The sequence below is a fragment of the Bombina bombina genome, chromosome 9 (genome assembly GCF_027579735.1).
Source record: "Bombina bombina isolate aBomBom1 chromosome 9, aBomBom1.pri, whole genome shotgun sequence".
Lineage (NCBI taxonomy): Eukaryota > Metazoa > Chordata > Amphibia > Anura > Bombinatoridae > Bombina > Bombina bombina.
In genome coordinates, this window is record NC_069507.1 from 42,414,116 (window position 1) to 42,429,498 (window position 15,383).

Sequence of the window (15,383 nt, forward strand, 5' to 3'; positions counted from 1 at the left end):
TACGGGTATTACTGTGCCGTTCTTCTGGATGTATTTAACAGTTACCTGTACATGAACAGAAAAGGAAATGCTTATATACAAGACTGATTTATTTTGACAAGTTTAAATATAATTGTAAATTGAGTGTAAGCTGTAATATTTCATAGCGGATTCCATGTATAATTTGATTTTTACGGCAAATTGTAGCAGTCATGTGCAACAGTTAGAACTGCAGTAAATTATATTTTATGCAAGATTTCTAATTCATAGATTTCACAGTAGATAAAGAACTTCACAAATACAGAATTTCTGTGACAAATTAAATATACAGGTGTAGTGATTTTGCAGGACAAATCAGAACTGTAAACATCTAAAGCCTGTCTGTTATCCTTAGTCTACTTTCCATACTATAGCTCTCATTATTTTGTATATATTAAATACTGATTATGGACCAGATTACAAGTGGAGCACAAAATTGTGCTTTCACAAGCGCAATATTAGCGCACGCAAATATGCACTGGTATTTTAAGTTAAGCACAATGGAGCATGCTTCCATAGGCTCCAATGGGAGCCTCGTTCTCATCCCGATATTCATGGCACAGAAACTAGTGTAGCAAAGGGGGCAGCAAATATAAATATGTATGTATATGATTATATAACTGAATGGGTAGATATACACTAATATCCCAAACTGGCTTACAAATCAATTAAGAGTGTAGTTGCCCCTTAAATAATGTCAGTATCCAAGACGATGCAAAGCTGACAGCAAACTTTCCAAATGCAGACAATATAGTAAATGTCTATATATATATATATATATATATATATATATATATATATATACGCACACTCTCCTTATGTACAAGTCCTGAGCTCAAACGTAGCTTGGATAATAGATGTGCACAACCAGCAGCAGTAGAACTGTAAAAAAGCAGTCTATGCACAACGGCATGTAGCCGTGCAAACTCACCGCACCAGGGTATGTGCAAAATCTAATTCTAGGAAATTAAGGTTCCATCGCTCAGAGCCGCTCGCATCCACAGCGGCGTGTGTGTAGCTGAAGGAGGTGTGTCACACACAATCTGACTTTTCATACTGAACATATATGTATATAATTGTGCACACATTTTTGTGTAATCTATCTGATACACCTCTTACATGCATTGATCCATTAAGAGATATACATATATTACATACACACATTTATAAATCCCCATTTTGTAGGCTCAGACATCCTTCAGCTATGTTATTCATTGAATATACATTCATGGAATCTTTTATTAAGGTTCAAACATACTTTCATAGCATAGTTTTTCATTATGCTGACATAGCTTATCATGTAGTGTTTAATTGGGGTAATGTACACACCCACACTGACTGCCATTGGATTGGATAACAGTCTACTAATTAACTCAGAGTTTTGATCTTAAAGGGACACTAAACCCAAACATTTTCTTTCATGATTCGGGTAGAGAATACAATTTTAAGCAATATTCCAATTTACTTCTATTATCTAATTTGCTTCATTATTTAGGTATCCTTTGTTGAAGAAATAGCAATGGACATGGGTGAGCCAATCACACGAGGTATCTGTGTGCAGCCACCAATCAACCGCTACTGAGCCTATCTAGATATGCTTTTCAGCATAGGATATCAAGAGAATGAAGCAAATTAGATAATAGAAGTTAATAAAAGAAAAAATGTGGGTTTTATGATCCTTTAAATTTCACAACACAGGTGTATTTGTCAGCTACAATTACGGCCTTGTGCCGAAACATGTTAGCATACTTGTACTCCTCGTAAGTGTGCGCTGTTTTACATGGACCTCCCGGTTTTATTTTATCCTATTTGGAATTTACAATAAAGAAAGAATTTTACTTCACCCTCTGCCTCGGTATACTCTTTTCTGTTGCCTATATGATTATATACAGATATATTTGTGTATTTACACATATGAACACATAAATATATATGTATATCAGCACATACATTTATATTTACTGGGAACACACAGTCCCCATAGACCGCGATGTAAAGGCACTTTTCAGTGCCGTTTTTTCTAACACCCCACTCCCGCCAACTTTAGCCCCTAATAACTGCTTTGTGCATTTATTATTTAAAAAAATAAAGATGCTCCTATTTATTATATTAAAGGGACACTGTACCCAAAATTTTTCTTTTGTGATTCAGATTGAGCGTGAAATTTTAAGCAACTTTCTAATTTACTCCTATTATCAAATTTTCTTCATTCTCTTGGTATCGTTATTTGAAATGCAAGAATGTAAGTTTAGATGCCGGCCCATTTTTGGTGAACAACCTGGGTTGTCCTTGCTGATTGGTGGATGAATTCATCCACCAATAAAAAAGTGCTGTCCAGAGCACTGAAATCAAAAAAAAGCTTAGATGCCTTCTTTTTTAAATAATGATAGCAAGAGAACGAAGAAAAATTGATAATAGGAGTAAATTAGAAAGTTGCTTAAAATTGCATGCTCTTTCTGAATTACAAAAGAAACAATTTGGGTACAGTGTCCCTTTAATAAAGGAGCAATACACTGTATTTTGGGGGTAATTGGGGGACATTTTTTAAATTAACCAGAGGTTTATTTTTGGAGCACAATTTTCTACCGGAAGCTCACAGTAACAATAACCAGCCACTTGTAATGGTTGGTTATTTAACGTGCTCCCGTAAACGTGCTCCACTTGTAATCTAGCCCCATGCTAGCAAAGTTAAAGGGACATGAGTTATAGGTGTCATTCTTGCATTACTAACTCTATCTGCCTGTATGTGTAACTATTACAAAGGGTTTAAACACATTGGTAAAGTCTTGCTCAGAAGCTACAGGCTTTTCAGCTTCTGAGCAGATGTTAGCAGAAAAATGTTCTAAGACTTCCACTAAGAGTTAAAGGGACACGAAATCCAAAATGTTTCTTTTATAATTTAGATAAAGAATACATTTTTTAAAAAGCTGTTATTATATTTGCTCAGTTCTCATGTTAATCTTTGTTAAAGAGATACCTAGATAGGTAGAGTGCACGTCTGGAGCACTACATAACAGGAAATAGTGCTGCCATCTAGGGCACTTGCTAATGTATAACGTAGGAAAACTGCTGCCATATTGTGCTGCCGACACGTGCACACTCCTGAACTTACCTTTGTGCTTTTCAACAAAGTATAACAAGAAAACAAAGACAATTTGATAATAGAAGTAAATTGGAAAGTTGTTTATAGATCAACGTTATCTTGTAACCAGCCATGCTCTGCAGGTCCTAAGCAGTAATTCTACTATGTGTTTAACCCTTTGAAATGGTTAAACACATAGAGGTGCAGAGTCGCTACTCATAAAAAAATATTAACCATAATATTAAACATTTTTTCTACTATAATGACCCTTTAAAGGGATATGAAACCCACAATTTTTTCTCCATGATTCATGCCATTTTAATCAACATTCTAATTTACTTCTATTACGATTTCTTCGTTGTGCTCATTGTAATTTTTGTTGAAAAGCAGGAATGTATGCTTAGGAGCCGGCCCATTTATTGAGCACAATATGGCAGCAGTTTTGCAAGAATGTTATCCATTTGCAAGAGCACTAGATTGCAGCACTATTTCCTGCCATGTAGTGGTCCAGGTGCCTACCTAGGTATCTCTTTTGGTTTCATATCCCTTTAAACTTTGCATTGCTGAATTTGTATTGAACTAGTTGACAAAAAATTGCAAATCTCATTAAAATGTGTCAACACGTTTTAAAAACAGCAAATAATAATACAATATTGTGTAATCCTAAACGATAGCTGCGCTGTATGCTTTAAAGGTAATTAGTCTGCGGATATCTGTTGCCTTTAATGTTGGTGGTGTTCCAGATATAGGTACGGTTTAGGTATCAGTATATGAAAAGTTATGAAAGAACAGCTGCTTGGTGTATGTTTGCTCTTCAAAAAAAATAAGTTCATGTTATAACAGGTGTATACGGCACACAGTCCAGGAATACACTCCGGCTAATGGAGCTGAAACACACACACACATTTTCCACGCTACTGATGTAATGTGACACTAGAAAGAGATAGTAGTTCCCTGCTCTAGAGGTTCAAATACAACATAGGCATGTGACATACTGATTTACTGACCCTGTAACTATATTTAAGAAACACAGGAAGAAATGTCAAAAATAGACTCATAAGGAAAGGAGTTACATTTTTATTACACTCAAAAGTAAGGTATAAGAACCATAGCTTAGTTAGGGAACATATTACTCAAAATGCACTTAAAGGTTTAGGGGTCAATTTATTAAGCTGTCGACCAGCTTATTCCGCGTGAGCCTCAGGCTCGCCAGAATCAGGAATTAAGAAGCAGCGGTCATAAGACCACAGTAGTACAAACAAGCAAAAGCAGCTGGGAAAACTATTTGTTGAAATTGCAGCACTGGCTCAAGGGGCAAAAAAATTGTGTCTACAACTTCCCCAGTCCCACTAATGTTCACAAATGCCAGCCCCTCTAATAAAAAAAATCTATGCATCTCAACTTTGTATTTCCCCCCGCACCCCCCTAGTGATGCCACTGAGACCACTGCTCCTTAACTCGTCTGCCACCTCTGAGGCGGCAGACAGAAATCAGCCCGATCGAATACAATTGGGTTGATTGACACCCCCTGCTAGCGGCCGATTTCACTAGTAATGCTTGGGCAATGATAAATACAGACAGCAGCATTTATTGATGTGAGGCAGACATGATACCATACAGCGGATCATGTCCACCCGCACATTGATAAATCCACCCCATAGTCTAGTCAAAATAAATCTCTCATGATTCAGATAGAGCAGGCAATTTTGAGTAACTTTCTATTTTACTCCTATAATTATTTTTTCTTTATTCTCTTTCTATCTTTATTTGAATGTAAGCTTAGGAGCCAGCCCATTTTTGGTTCAGAACCTGAGTAGCGCTTGCTGATTGATGGCTACTTTTATACACCAATCAGAAAGCGCTACCCAGGTGCTGAACAAAAAATGGTCCGGTTCTTAAGCTTACATTCTTGCTTTTTCAAATAAAGATACCAAGAGGACGGAAAAAAAATGATAATAGGAGTAAATTAGAAAGTAGCTTAAAATTGCATGCTCTATCCAAATCATGAAAGTTGAATTTTGATTAGACTATCCCTTTAAACATATTACATTATTGTTTTTCCTTAAAAAAAGGTTATTTTACATTTAAAGTAAAGAGCAAACAAATGTTCATGATCCAATTCACTTTCATTTTCTAATTTGCTTTGTTCTCTTGGTAGTCTCTGTTGAAAAGCATACCTAAGTAGCTCAAGAGCAGCAATTACTACTGGGAGCTAGCTGGCAAATTGGTGGCTGCACTTATATGACTTTTGTTATTGGTTACCTGCTGTGTTCAGCTAGCTCCCAGTAGTGTGTTGCTGCTCCTTTAACAAAGTAAACCAAGAATGAATAAAGCAACTGTGATAAAATAAGGAAATTGAAAACTTTTTTAAAATTCTGTTTAATCTGAATAATGAAAGAAAAATGTTGGTCTTCATGTCCCTTATAAGCTAACAGATGGTGTATGGTTATGCACAAATAAATCCTAGCACTGCTCACTGGTTTATAGGCACAACTCCAACAGAAAACATTAGTTTTATTATTCAGCACAGTAACATCTGTTTAAAAAAATACAAAATAAAAGTGCTATTATACATTTCTAAACTATTTTAGATGAGACACAGAAAACTTTGCGTATCATATCCCTTTAAAGAAATGCTAAGAATGCCTGATTCATTGTAGCCTATCATTTTTGCACCCCACAAAGAGGTTAAACACAAGGGTAAAAATCTGCTTGTATTGCAGCTCCGGAGCAGACAAATTGTGGTGAGCCAATCAGGGGTAACAGTGGAATGTAGTCACCAATCATCATCTGTGTACTGCTTAGGAGCTTGCAATGCACTACCAAGCAGTTCTTTATCTATGTATTTAACAATTTAGCTTCCCTGCATCTATACCAATGTTTTTAGACAGGAATTTGATGAACTGAAATTAGTATTGGAAAGCTGTCAGTATATTACAATACGGAACCTACCAGTTTACAAAAGTGGTAGCTCTAAATATGTATTTTTCCTTTCCATTTTTTTTAATGTACATGCAAAACTCTGGCTTGTGAAAAAATGATGTGTTTACAGCTGTTGAGCAGGACAAGAACAATGAGCCAATAAGGCAGAGAGATTGATTAGGTATTTGACCTATCAGGGGTTAAACACAACATGCATTTGTGCAAATAAAAAATAATCTAATAATTGTAGCATTCCATTATTCCATAAATAGTTTTTTTGGTTTTTTTTATGAGATCAACAGTTCTTTTTGTAAAATAAAAAAAGGAAAATCTGTGTGAAATCCAAGTGAAATACAGGCACCTGCTATACAAAATCACAAGATTTTGCCTAAGAGAATGTTGTAAGAAACAATACGGGCTAGCTATGTTGTCTAGAATCTCTATTCAAAAACCTCTCTGACTTATTGTGGGCCGCACAAGGCTACACATACAACCGCTATAAAAGTTATACACTCGCTTACTAGAAATCTCCAAAGGGCAAACAAACCAAGACGGCAGCAAACACACCAAAGGGTTTTTATGGCACCAATACGTCATAACAGAACCTTATAAGTTCTTAAAAAATAATTGTAGAATAAAGGGCATGATCTCTATGGAGGTACATTGTTGCGTATTAAATGTGCACACTCATCTTTTGACTCTACCTGCGTAAACTACTCCAGAATATGGCCCAGATTACAATTAGAGTGCTATTGATAGCGTAGGGTGTGCTATCAATATCGCTGGACCATGCTAGAATTAATGCGCAAACTGATTTTAAGTCCTGGTAAAGAAGAATCAACAGAGAATGTTTAGCGAAGCTGACATTCCCTTTAGCGCACCCTTTATTTTCAATGTATATTGCGACCACGCTAAATATTGCTCGTAATACAAATTGAAAGTTATATATCTGAAACTTTTGCTCACGCACTAACATTTTATTTTTAAATTGTAATACAAGCACAAGAAAAGGAGCAATATTTATTTGACTTGAGCAGAGTCAGAGCTCAATAGCACTAATATTTTTAAACCCTATATTTTTACAAGGGTATATTTATCACTATATTACAAACGTGTGTTTTTAGCGAAGTAATACATTTTGAGTGCACTAAAATACGCACACACACACACACACATATATATATATATTAATAAAGAAATTAAGGAGTATAATATTTATTTACTCTGTGGCTTCTTTATTAAACCATCAGGAAATGTGATATACAAGCAGTCAGTATGGCAGCATACCAAGAACTGACGCGTTTTGCGCATGCGCACATGCACTTCCTCATATAAATTAATAAAAAAGAAAGAAAAGAGAACATGGCTGGTTTTACCTGTGTTTTGGAATCAGGCCTTAGCCATGGTAACTCCCCATTTCGCCTAAGCTCTGCCAGTTTAGCGTTTAGCTTGTGTGCAAGGACAATTGTCAGAGGCATGCACTCTTCTGTCTCAGCTGTAGCATACCCGAACATCAACCCCTATTAAACAAACATAAGAAGCATAAATATATCATTATAGAAGAAGTTACTTATGACTATTAAGCATTATTTTTAATCAAACAAGTCAATAAACCAGCTTAACAAACAGAAGAAATTATTACCTGATCACCAGCACCAATATCTTCTTCAATACGATCTAAATGGACACCTTGGGCTATATCAGGAGACTGTTGTTCCAGAGCTACTAACACATTACATGTCTTGTAGTCAAAACCTGTTCAACAGTCATAAGTAAAAAAAAAGTATCAAAGAGACTTGAAGAATTCATGACATTTAAAATGAAAGTGACGTAAATCACCTGACGACCAGAACTGTGCTTAAAATGTACATGTGACAGCAATGTAATATTAAATTATTTTTAAAATGAAAACATAGAGATAGATAGCTCCCCAGACAGAGGATGGGTTGATGGTTAAATGGATGGTTCTATGGATGGCTGGATGAATGGATGATAGATGGATGAGTGGATGAATGGATGGATGAATGAATAGACAGATAGATGGATGGTTGGATGGATGATGATGGATGGATGATAAGATAGATAGATGATTAGATGGGTGGGTGAATGGATGACTGTATGAATAGATGGATGAATTAATAGATGGATGGGTGAATGGATGGCTGAATGAATGGGTAGTAGGAAACCTAATAGAGTAGGTTAAACTAACCTTTTTCTGAATCGTCATATCCAATGTACTTTATGGTATCTCGAACCACTTTCTGATAATCCACAACAGCTCTGGATGTGATTTCCCCACAGAGCAAAACCATTCCAGTTTTACATACAGACTCTAAACAGGTCAAGCAGGATAAAGCATTACTTTTTATATAAGAATGAGAGGAAAATTCTTATTTCTGCAGCTTTGTGCTGAATAACATTCTGGTTGAAAAACTGTTACTTTAATTAACAAAATGTAAACATAACATAACAAGACAATGTATTCAGCTCAGGTCAATATTTTAAAAGCTTTTAAAAAAAATATTTAAATATGTTGCATTTTATTATAGCTTTATCCTGTATCAAATATTTTAACCCCTACAGAAAACTATTTTTTGTGGAAAATCATTTTGTTGTATGCACTAAACATAGTATCCTTGCCTTGCTCCACTACTCATTTTAATGGTTGGGATTTTAAATCAATATTTTTAGCTGATGGAAAGAAATTATTTATTATGATTGTCTCTAAGTATGTGCCGCTAATATGATCCTCAATAAAAGTTATGGTCCAGCTGACTATGTAAAAGGACTTTTCTGAAAATCAGTTAAAGGTCAGTATCGTTATAAGTATATAAAATTAAACAGTGGCTTCAAGAAAACCTTAGATAGATTAAAGAGACAGTCTACACCTTGGTCATCTTAAAGTCTTACCTTAGATGAGGCTATTTGCAGCTTCAACTAAGGTAAGACTTTAAGATGACTAAGGTGTAGACTGTCTCTTTAAGTATATTAGAAGACATCACTGTCTGAATGTCAATCACTCCTTACCACAAGCAACTTTGGCATCTGGGTCCTGACGGAGATGGGCATCAAGAACAGCATCACTTATCTGATCACAGATCTTGTCTGAAAGAGAACATAACACATTGTATTCAGTAAAATGCAAACTTATGCATCAAACTGACAATCTAGATCCCACAAAACTGAGTGACATTTTATCAAGTTACATTATGCAGTAAAGTTGTCTGATATCAGAAATTCTGCATTATCAATTCTTTAGCTTTAAATGTAATAATTATGTAGCAATAATAGGTATTATTTTTTGTATTTAGGTTTATATAAAAAAAATTGTCTATAATCTAAAAATTAACTTCTATAAACATAAGGACTTAGTTCCCACTATTAACTATCGGCTAGATTATGAGTTTTGCGGTATGGGTGAAAAAGCAGCGTTAAGGCTCTTTTTCACTACCGCTGGTATTACGAGTCTTGCAGGTTTAGCTGCACCGCACACTTTTTTGGCCGGAACGCAACGTAACTACCGCAGCTTTCAAAAAGTCCTTTATCAATGGGACTTCCTTTGCGCTGATATTACGAGTTTGCCTGGGAGGCCAAAAAGTGAGCAGCACAGCCTAAAACTACAAGATCCATGCCGTAAACTGAAAGTCAGTAGTTATGAGTTTTATGCTACAACGCCATAACATGGTCATAACTAAAGTGCTAAAAAGTACACTAACACCCATAAACTACCTATTAACCCCTAAACCGAGGCCCTCCCGCATCGCAAACACTAAAATAAAATTATTAACCCCTAATCTGCCGCTCCGGACATCGCCACCACTAAAATAAACATATTAACCCCTAAACCGCAGTACTCCCGCATCGCAAACAATACTTAAATATTATTAACCCCTAATCTGCTGTCCCTAACATCGCCGCAACCTACATTACTGTTATTAACCCCTAATCTGCTGTCCCTAACATCGCCACCACTATACTAAAGTTATAAACCCATAAACCCGACCCTAAGTCTAACTCTAACACCCCCTACTTTAATATAATTAAAATAAATCTAATAAAAATTCCTATCATTAACTAAATAATTCCTATTTAAAAATAAACACTTACCTGTAAAATAAACCCTAAGCTAGCTACAATATAACTAATAGTTACATTGTATCTAGCTTAGGTTTTATTTTTATTTCACAGGCAAGTTCGTATTTATTTTAACTAGGTAGACTTGTTAGTAAATAGTTATTAACTATTTACTAGCTACCTAGCTAAAATAAATACAAATTTACCTGTAAAATAAAACCTAACCTGTCTTACACTAACACCTAACCTTACACTACAATTAAATAAATTACATTAATTGAATCCAATTAACTAAATTACAAAAAAAAACAAACACTAAATGACACAAATAAAAAAAGAAATTATCAAATTTTTAAACTAATTACACCTAATCTAATAGCCCTATCAAAATAAAAAATCCCCCCCCCAAATAAAAAAAAAAACCTAGCCTAAACTAAACTACCAATAGCCCTTAAAATGGACTTTTGCGGGGCATTGCCCCAAAGAAATCAGCTCTTTTACCTGTAAAACAAAATACAAACAACCCCCCAACAGTAAATCCCACCACCCACACAACCAAACCCCCAAATAAAATCCTAACTAAAAAACCTAAACTACCCATTGACCTGAAAAGGGCATTTGGATGGGCATTGCCCTTAAAAGGGCATTTAGCTCTTTTTCCGCCCAAACCCTAAGCTAAAAATAAAACCCACCCAATAAACCCTTAAAAAAACCTAACACTAACCCCTGAAGATCCACTTACAGTTTTTGAAGACCCGACATCCATCCTCAACGAAGCGGCAGAATTCCTCATCGAAGCCAGCAGAAGTCTTCATCCAAGCGGGCCAAAGTCTTCATCCAACCCGGCAGAAGTCTTCATGCAGTCGGAATTAAAGGTGAAAAAATCCTATTGGCTGATGCAATCAGCCAATAGGATTGAGCTCGCATTCTATTGGCTGATCCAATCAGAATTAAAGGAGAAAAAATCCTATTGGCTGATTGGATCAGCCAATAGGATTTTTTCACCTTTAATTCCGATTATCTGATAGAATTCTATCAGCCAATCGGAATTCATGGGACACCATCTTGGATAACGTCACTTAAAGGAACCTTCATTCTTCAGTCGCCATAGAAAGAAGAGGATGCTCTGCGCCGGATGTCTTGAAGATGGAGCCGCTCCGTGCCGAATGGATGAAGATAGAAGATGCCGTCTGGATGAAGTCTTCTGCCGGCTTGGATGAAGACTTCGGCCGTCTTCGATGAGGACTTCTGTCGCTTCGTTGAGGACTTCTGCCGGCTTCGTTGAGGGTGGATGTCGGGTCTTCAAAAACTGTAAGTGGATATTCGGGGGTTAGTGTTGCCTTTTCAGGGCAATGGGGAGCTTAGGTTTTTTTATTTGGGGGGTTTGGTTCTTTTTGGCAATGCCCCGCAAAAGACCCTTTTAAGGGCTATTGGTAGTTTAGTTTAGGCTAGGGGTTTATTTATTTTGGGGGAGCTTTTTTATTTTGATAGGGCTATTAGATTAGGTGTAATTAGTTTAAATATTTGATCATTTCTTTTTTTATTTTGTGTAATTTAGTGTTTGTTTGTTTTTGTAATTTAGTTAATTGGATTTAAATAATGTAATTTATTTAAAGGGACAGTCTACACCAGAATTTTTATTGTTTTAAAAGATAGATAATCCCTTTATTACCCATTCCCCAGTTTTGCATAACCAACACAGTTATATTAATATACTTTTAACCTCTGTGATTATCTTGTATCTAAGCCTCTGCAAACTGCCCCTTTATTTCAGTTATTTTGACAGACTTACAGTTTAGCAAATCAGTGCCTGCTCCCAGATAACTTCACGTGCACGAGCACAGTGTTATCTATACGAAATACATGAACTAACACTTTCTAGTGGTGAAAAACTGTTAAAATGCATTCTGAAAAGAGGTGGCCTTCAAGGTCTAAGAAATTAGCATATGAACCTCTTAGGTTAAGCTTTCAACTAAGAATACCAATAGAACAAAGCAAAATTGGTGATAAAAGTAAATTGGAAAATTGTTTAAAATTACATGCTCTATATGAATCATGAAAGTTTATTTTGGCCAAGACTGTTCCTTTAATTGTAGTGTATGGTTAGGAGTTAGTGTAAGACAGGTTAGGTTTTATTTTACAGGTAAATTTGTATTTATTTTAGCTAGGTAGCTAGTAAATAGTTAATAACTATTTACTAACTAGTCTACCTAGTTAAAATAAATGCAAACTTGCCTGTGAAATAAAAATAAAACCTAAGATAGATACAATGTAACTATTAGTTATATTGTAGCAAGCTTAGGGTTTATTGTATAGGTAAGTATTTAGTTTTAAATAGGTATTATTTAGTTAATGATAGGAATTTTTTATTAGATTTATTTTAATTATATTAAAGTAGGGGGTGTTAGGGTTAGACTTACGGTTAGGTTAAAGGGTTTATAACTTTAGTATAGTGGCGGCGACGTTGGGGGCAGCAGATTAGGGGTTAATAAATGTAGGTAGGTGGCGGCGATGTTAGGGGTGGCAGATTAGGGGTTAATAAGTGTACTATAGTTGCGGCGATGTCGGAGCGGCAGATTAGGGGTTAATAAGTGTAATATAGGTGGCGGCGACATTGGGGGCGGCAGATTAGGGGTTAATAAGTGTACTGTAGGTGGCGGCCATGTCGGGGGCAGCAGATTAGGGGTTAATAAGTGTAGGTAGGTGGCGGCAATGTCAGGGGCGGCAGATTAGGGGTGTTTAGACTCGGGTTTATGTTAGGGTGTTAGGTGAAAACATAACTTTTTATTTCCCCATAGGAATCAATGGGGCTGCGTTACAGAGCTTTACGCTCCTTTATTGCAGGTGTTAGACTTTTTTTTCAGCCGGCTCTCCCCACTGATGTCTATGGGGAAATCGTGCACAAGCACGTAAAACCAGCTCAAAGCAGCACTGGTATTTGTGTGTGGTATGGAGCTCAATTTTGCTCAACGCTCACTTCTTGTCTGCTAACGCCGGGTTTATGCAAACCTGTAATAGCAGTGCTATAGGGAGGTGAGCGGTGACAATAACTTGCAAGTTAGCACCGCACCGCTCATAACGCAAAACTCGTAATCTAGCAAAATGGAAATACTATTGAGTAGTGATGTCGCGAACCTAAAAATTTGCATTGGCGAACGCGAACTTCCACAACTGTTCGCGAACGGGTGAACCGCCATAGACTTCAATAGGCAGGCGAATTTTAAAACCCACAGGGACTCTTTCTGGCCACAATAGTGATGGAAAAGTTGTTTCAAGGGGACTAACACCTGGACTGTGGCATGCCGGAGGGGGATCCATGGCAAAACTCCCATGGAAAATTACATAGTTGATGCAGAGTCTGGGTTTAATCCATAAAGGGCATAAATCACCTAACATTCCTAAATTGTTTGGAATAACGTGCTTTAAAACATCAGGTATGTACACTACTGTTACACCAGATATGAGTTGCACTGGGGTGACACTGTGCCCTGGCAGGCAGGCAGGCACTGAAACGCACACGTGTGAAGGAAACTGACTGCTATTATTTAACACAGTCAAAAAAGTGTTGTTTTTTTAAATCTACACTACTGTTACACCACATATGAGTTGCACTGGGGTGACACTGTGCCCTGGCTGGCAGGCACTGAAACGCACACGTGTGAAGGAAACTGACTGCTATTATTTAACACAGTCAAAAAGGTGTTGGGTTTTTTTTTAAATCTACACTACTGTTACACCAGATATGAGTGGTGGCACTGGGCAAGTGGGCACAGTATACATTGTGAGCCTGACACACATGCTGGCAGGCAGGCAACTGCAATTAGATTACGCAGGGAAAAAAAAAAAAGCAGACTGATGTTCTAGCCCTAAAAACGGCTTTTTTGGGTGCTGTCCTTACAGCAGAGATCAGAAGAGTCCTTCAGGACTGTAGTGGACACTGAATACACTAGCCTAGCTATCAATTTCCCTATTAAATCAGCAGCAGCTACACTGTCCCTCCTCTCACTAAAAATGCAGCTTCCAAATTAATCTAAAATGGATGCTGTCCAGGAGGTAGGAGGGTCTGGGAGGGAGGGTCTGCTGCTGATTGGCTGGAATGTGCCTGCTGACTGTGAGGTACAGGGTCAAAGTATTACTCAATGATGACGAATAGGGGGCGGATCGAACATCGGATATGTTTGCCCGCCATGGCGAACGCGAACATGCTTTCATGTCAGCTCAACCCAAAATATTTCATATTGTCGGGATGTCATCAGTATGTTAAGTGTAACTAAATGTATAATGGATTGTAATACAGTTTCTATCCCTTTAGTCAGTCAAATTCTCCCTTTCAGATTATATCTACTTCCATAACTGTGAATGCCAAAAATGATATAATCTGTAAAACGCCACTATGATACACTGGGACACACTATTTCCATCCTGTTCTCTAGAAGACCCGGCCTACAGAATAGCAAAATGTACCTCGGAAAAGAAAACTAGGGACAATCGTCTTCTGTGTTATCACATAAATAACCTAATATGGTACTGCCATAATAAAATCACTAAAATGTTGTTGAAACGAATAACCTTACAAACATTATAATTCACAAACTATCTGTTTTATATACAGTAACACCATATTTTCGAAAATCTGTTTAAAAAGGCAAAATAAATTATATTTATCAAAAATATTGTATATTACTATGATTTCTTCAGCACCCCATGTAGTGACCAATCAATTACAATATATTTCAGCAGAAATGATCAGAGACTAACTGGCTACTTTAGGTAAAATAACCTCCATCCCTATCCTGTATCTAAGTCCCTCATCAGGGCTATTTAACCTATCCTCTCATGGTTTGGAGCTTGACGCCTCGTGTTTCTGGAGAGCCTGCAGGCTCGCCAAAAACACCAGTTATGAAGCAGCGGTCTAAAGACTGCTGCTCCATAACCCTTTCCGCCTGCTCTGATGAGGCCGACAGGAATCACCGGAATTTAACCCGATTGAGTACGAGCGGGTTGATTGATACCCCCTGCTGGTGGCCGATTGGCCGCGAGTCTGCAGGGGGCGGCGTTGCACCAGCATCTCACAAGAGCTGCTGGTGCAATGCTGAATACGGCGAGCGTATTGCTCTCCGCATTCAGCGAGGTCTTGCGGACCTGATCCGTACTGACAGATCAGGTCCGACAGACATTTCATAAATAGGCCTCTTTGTCTTCTTCTCCTGGGCGAACTGTTGTTCATATATTATCTCATGCTACTTCTCTCTTGGCAAATAAAGGTTCCATATACACAATGAACTAA

The 15,383-nt window shown here is 37.1% G+C and overlaps 1 protein-coding gene across 1 annotated transcript in view; it reads right to left on the reverse strand.

The window, feature by feature from the left end:
- The window catches only part of MAT1A (methionine adenosyltransferase 1A), a 63,120-nt gene that overhangs the window by 19,611 nt on the left and 28,126 nt on the right, over nucleotides 1-15,383 (reverse strand). Inside the window, exons 2-6 of the mRNA XM_053692064.1 lie at nucleotides 9,050-9,127; nucleotides 8,232-8,354; nucleotides 7,665-7,777; nucleotides 7,399-7,542; nucleotides 1-45 (exon numbers count right to left, since the gene is read on the reverse strand). The exon at nucleotides 1-45 is cut by the window's left edge and continues 174 nt beyond it. Coding sequence (XP_053548039.1) covers nucleotides 1-45; nucleotides 7,399-7,542; nucleotides 7,665-7,777; nucleotides 8,232-8,354; nucleotides 9,050-9,127 — 503 coding nt within the window. The remainder of the gene's footprint in view (nucleotides 46-7,398; nucleotides 7,543-7,664; nucleotides 7,778-8,231; nucleotides 8,355-9,049; nucleotides 9,128-15,383) is intronic.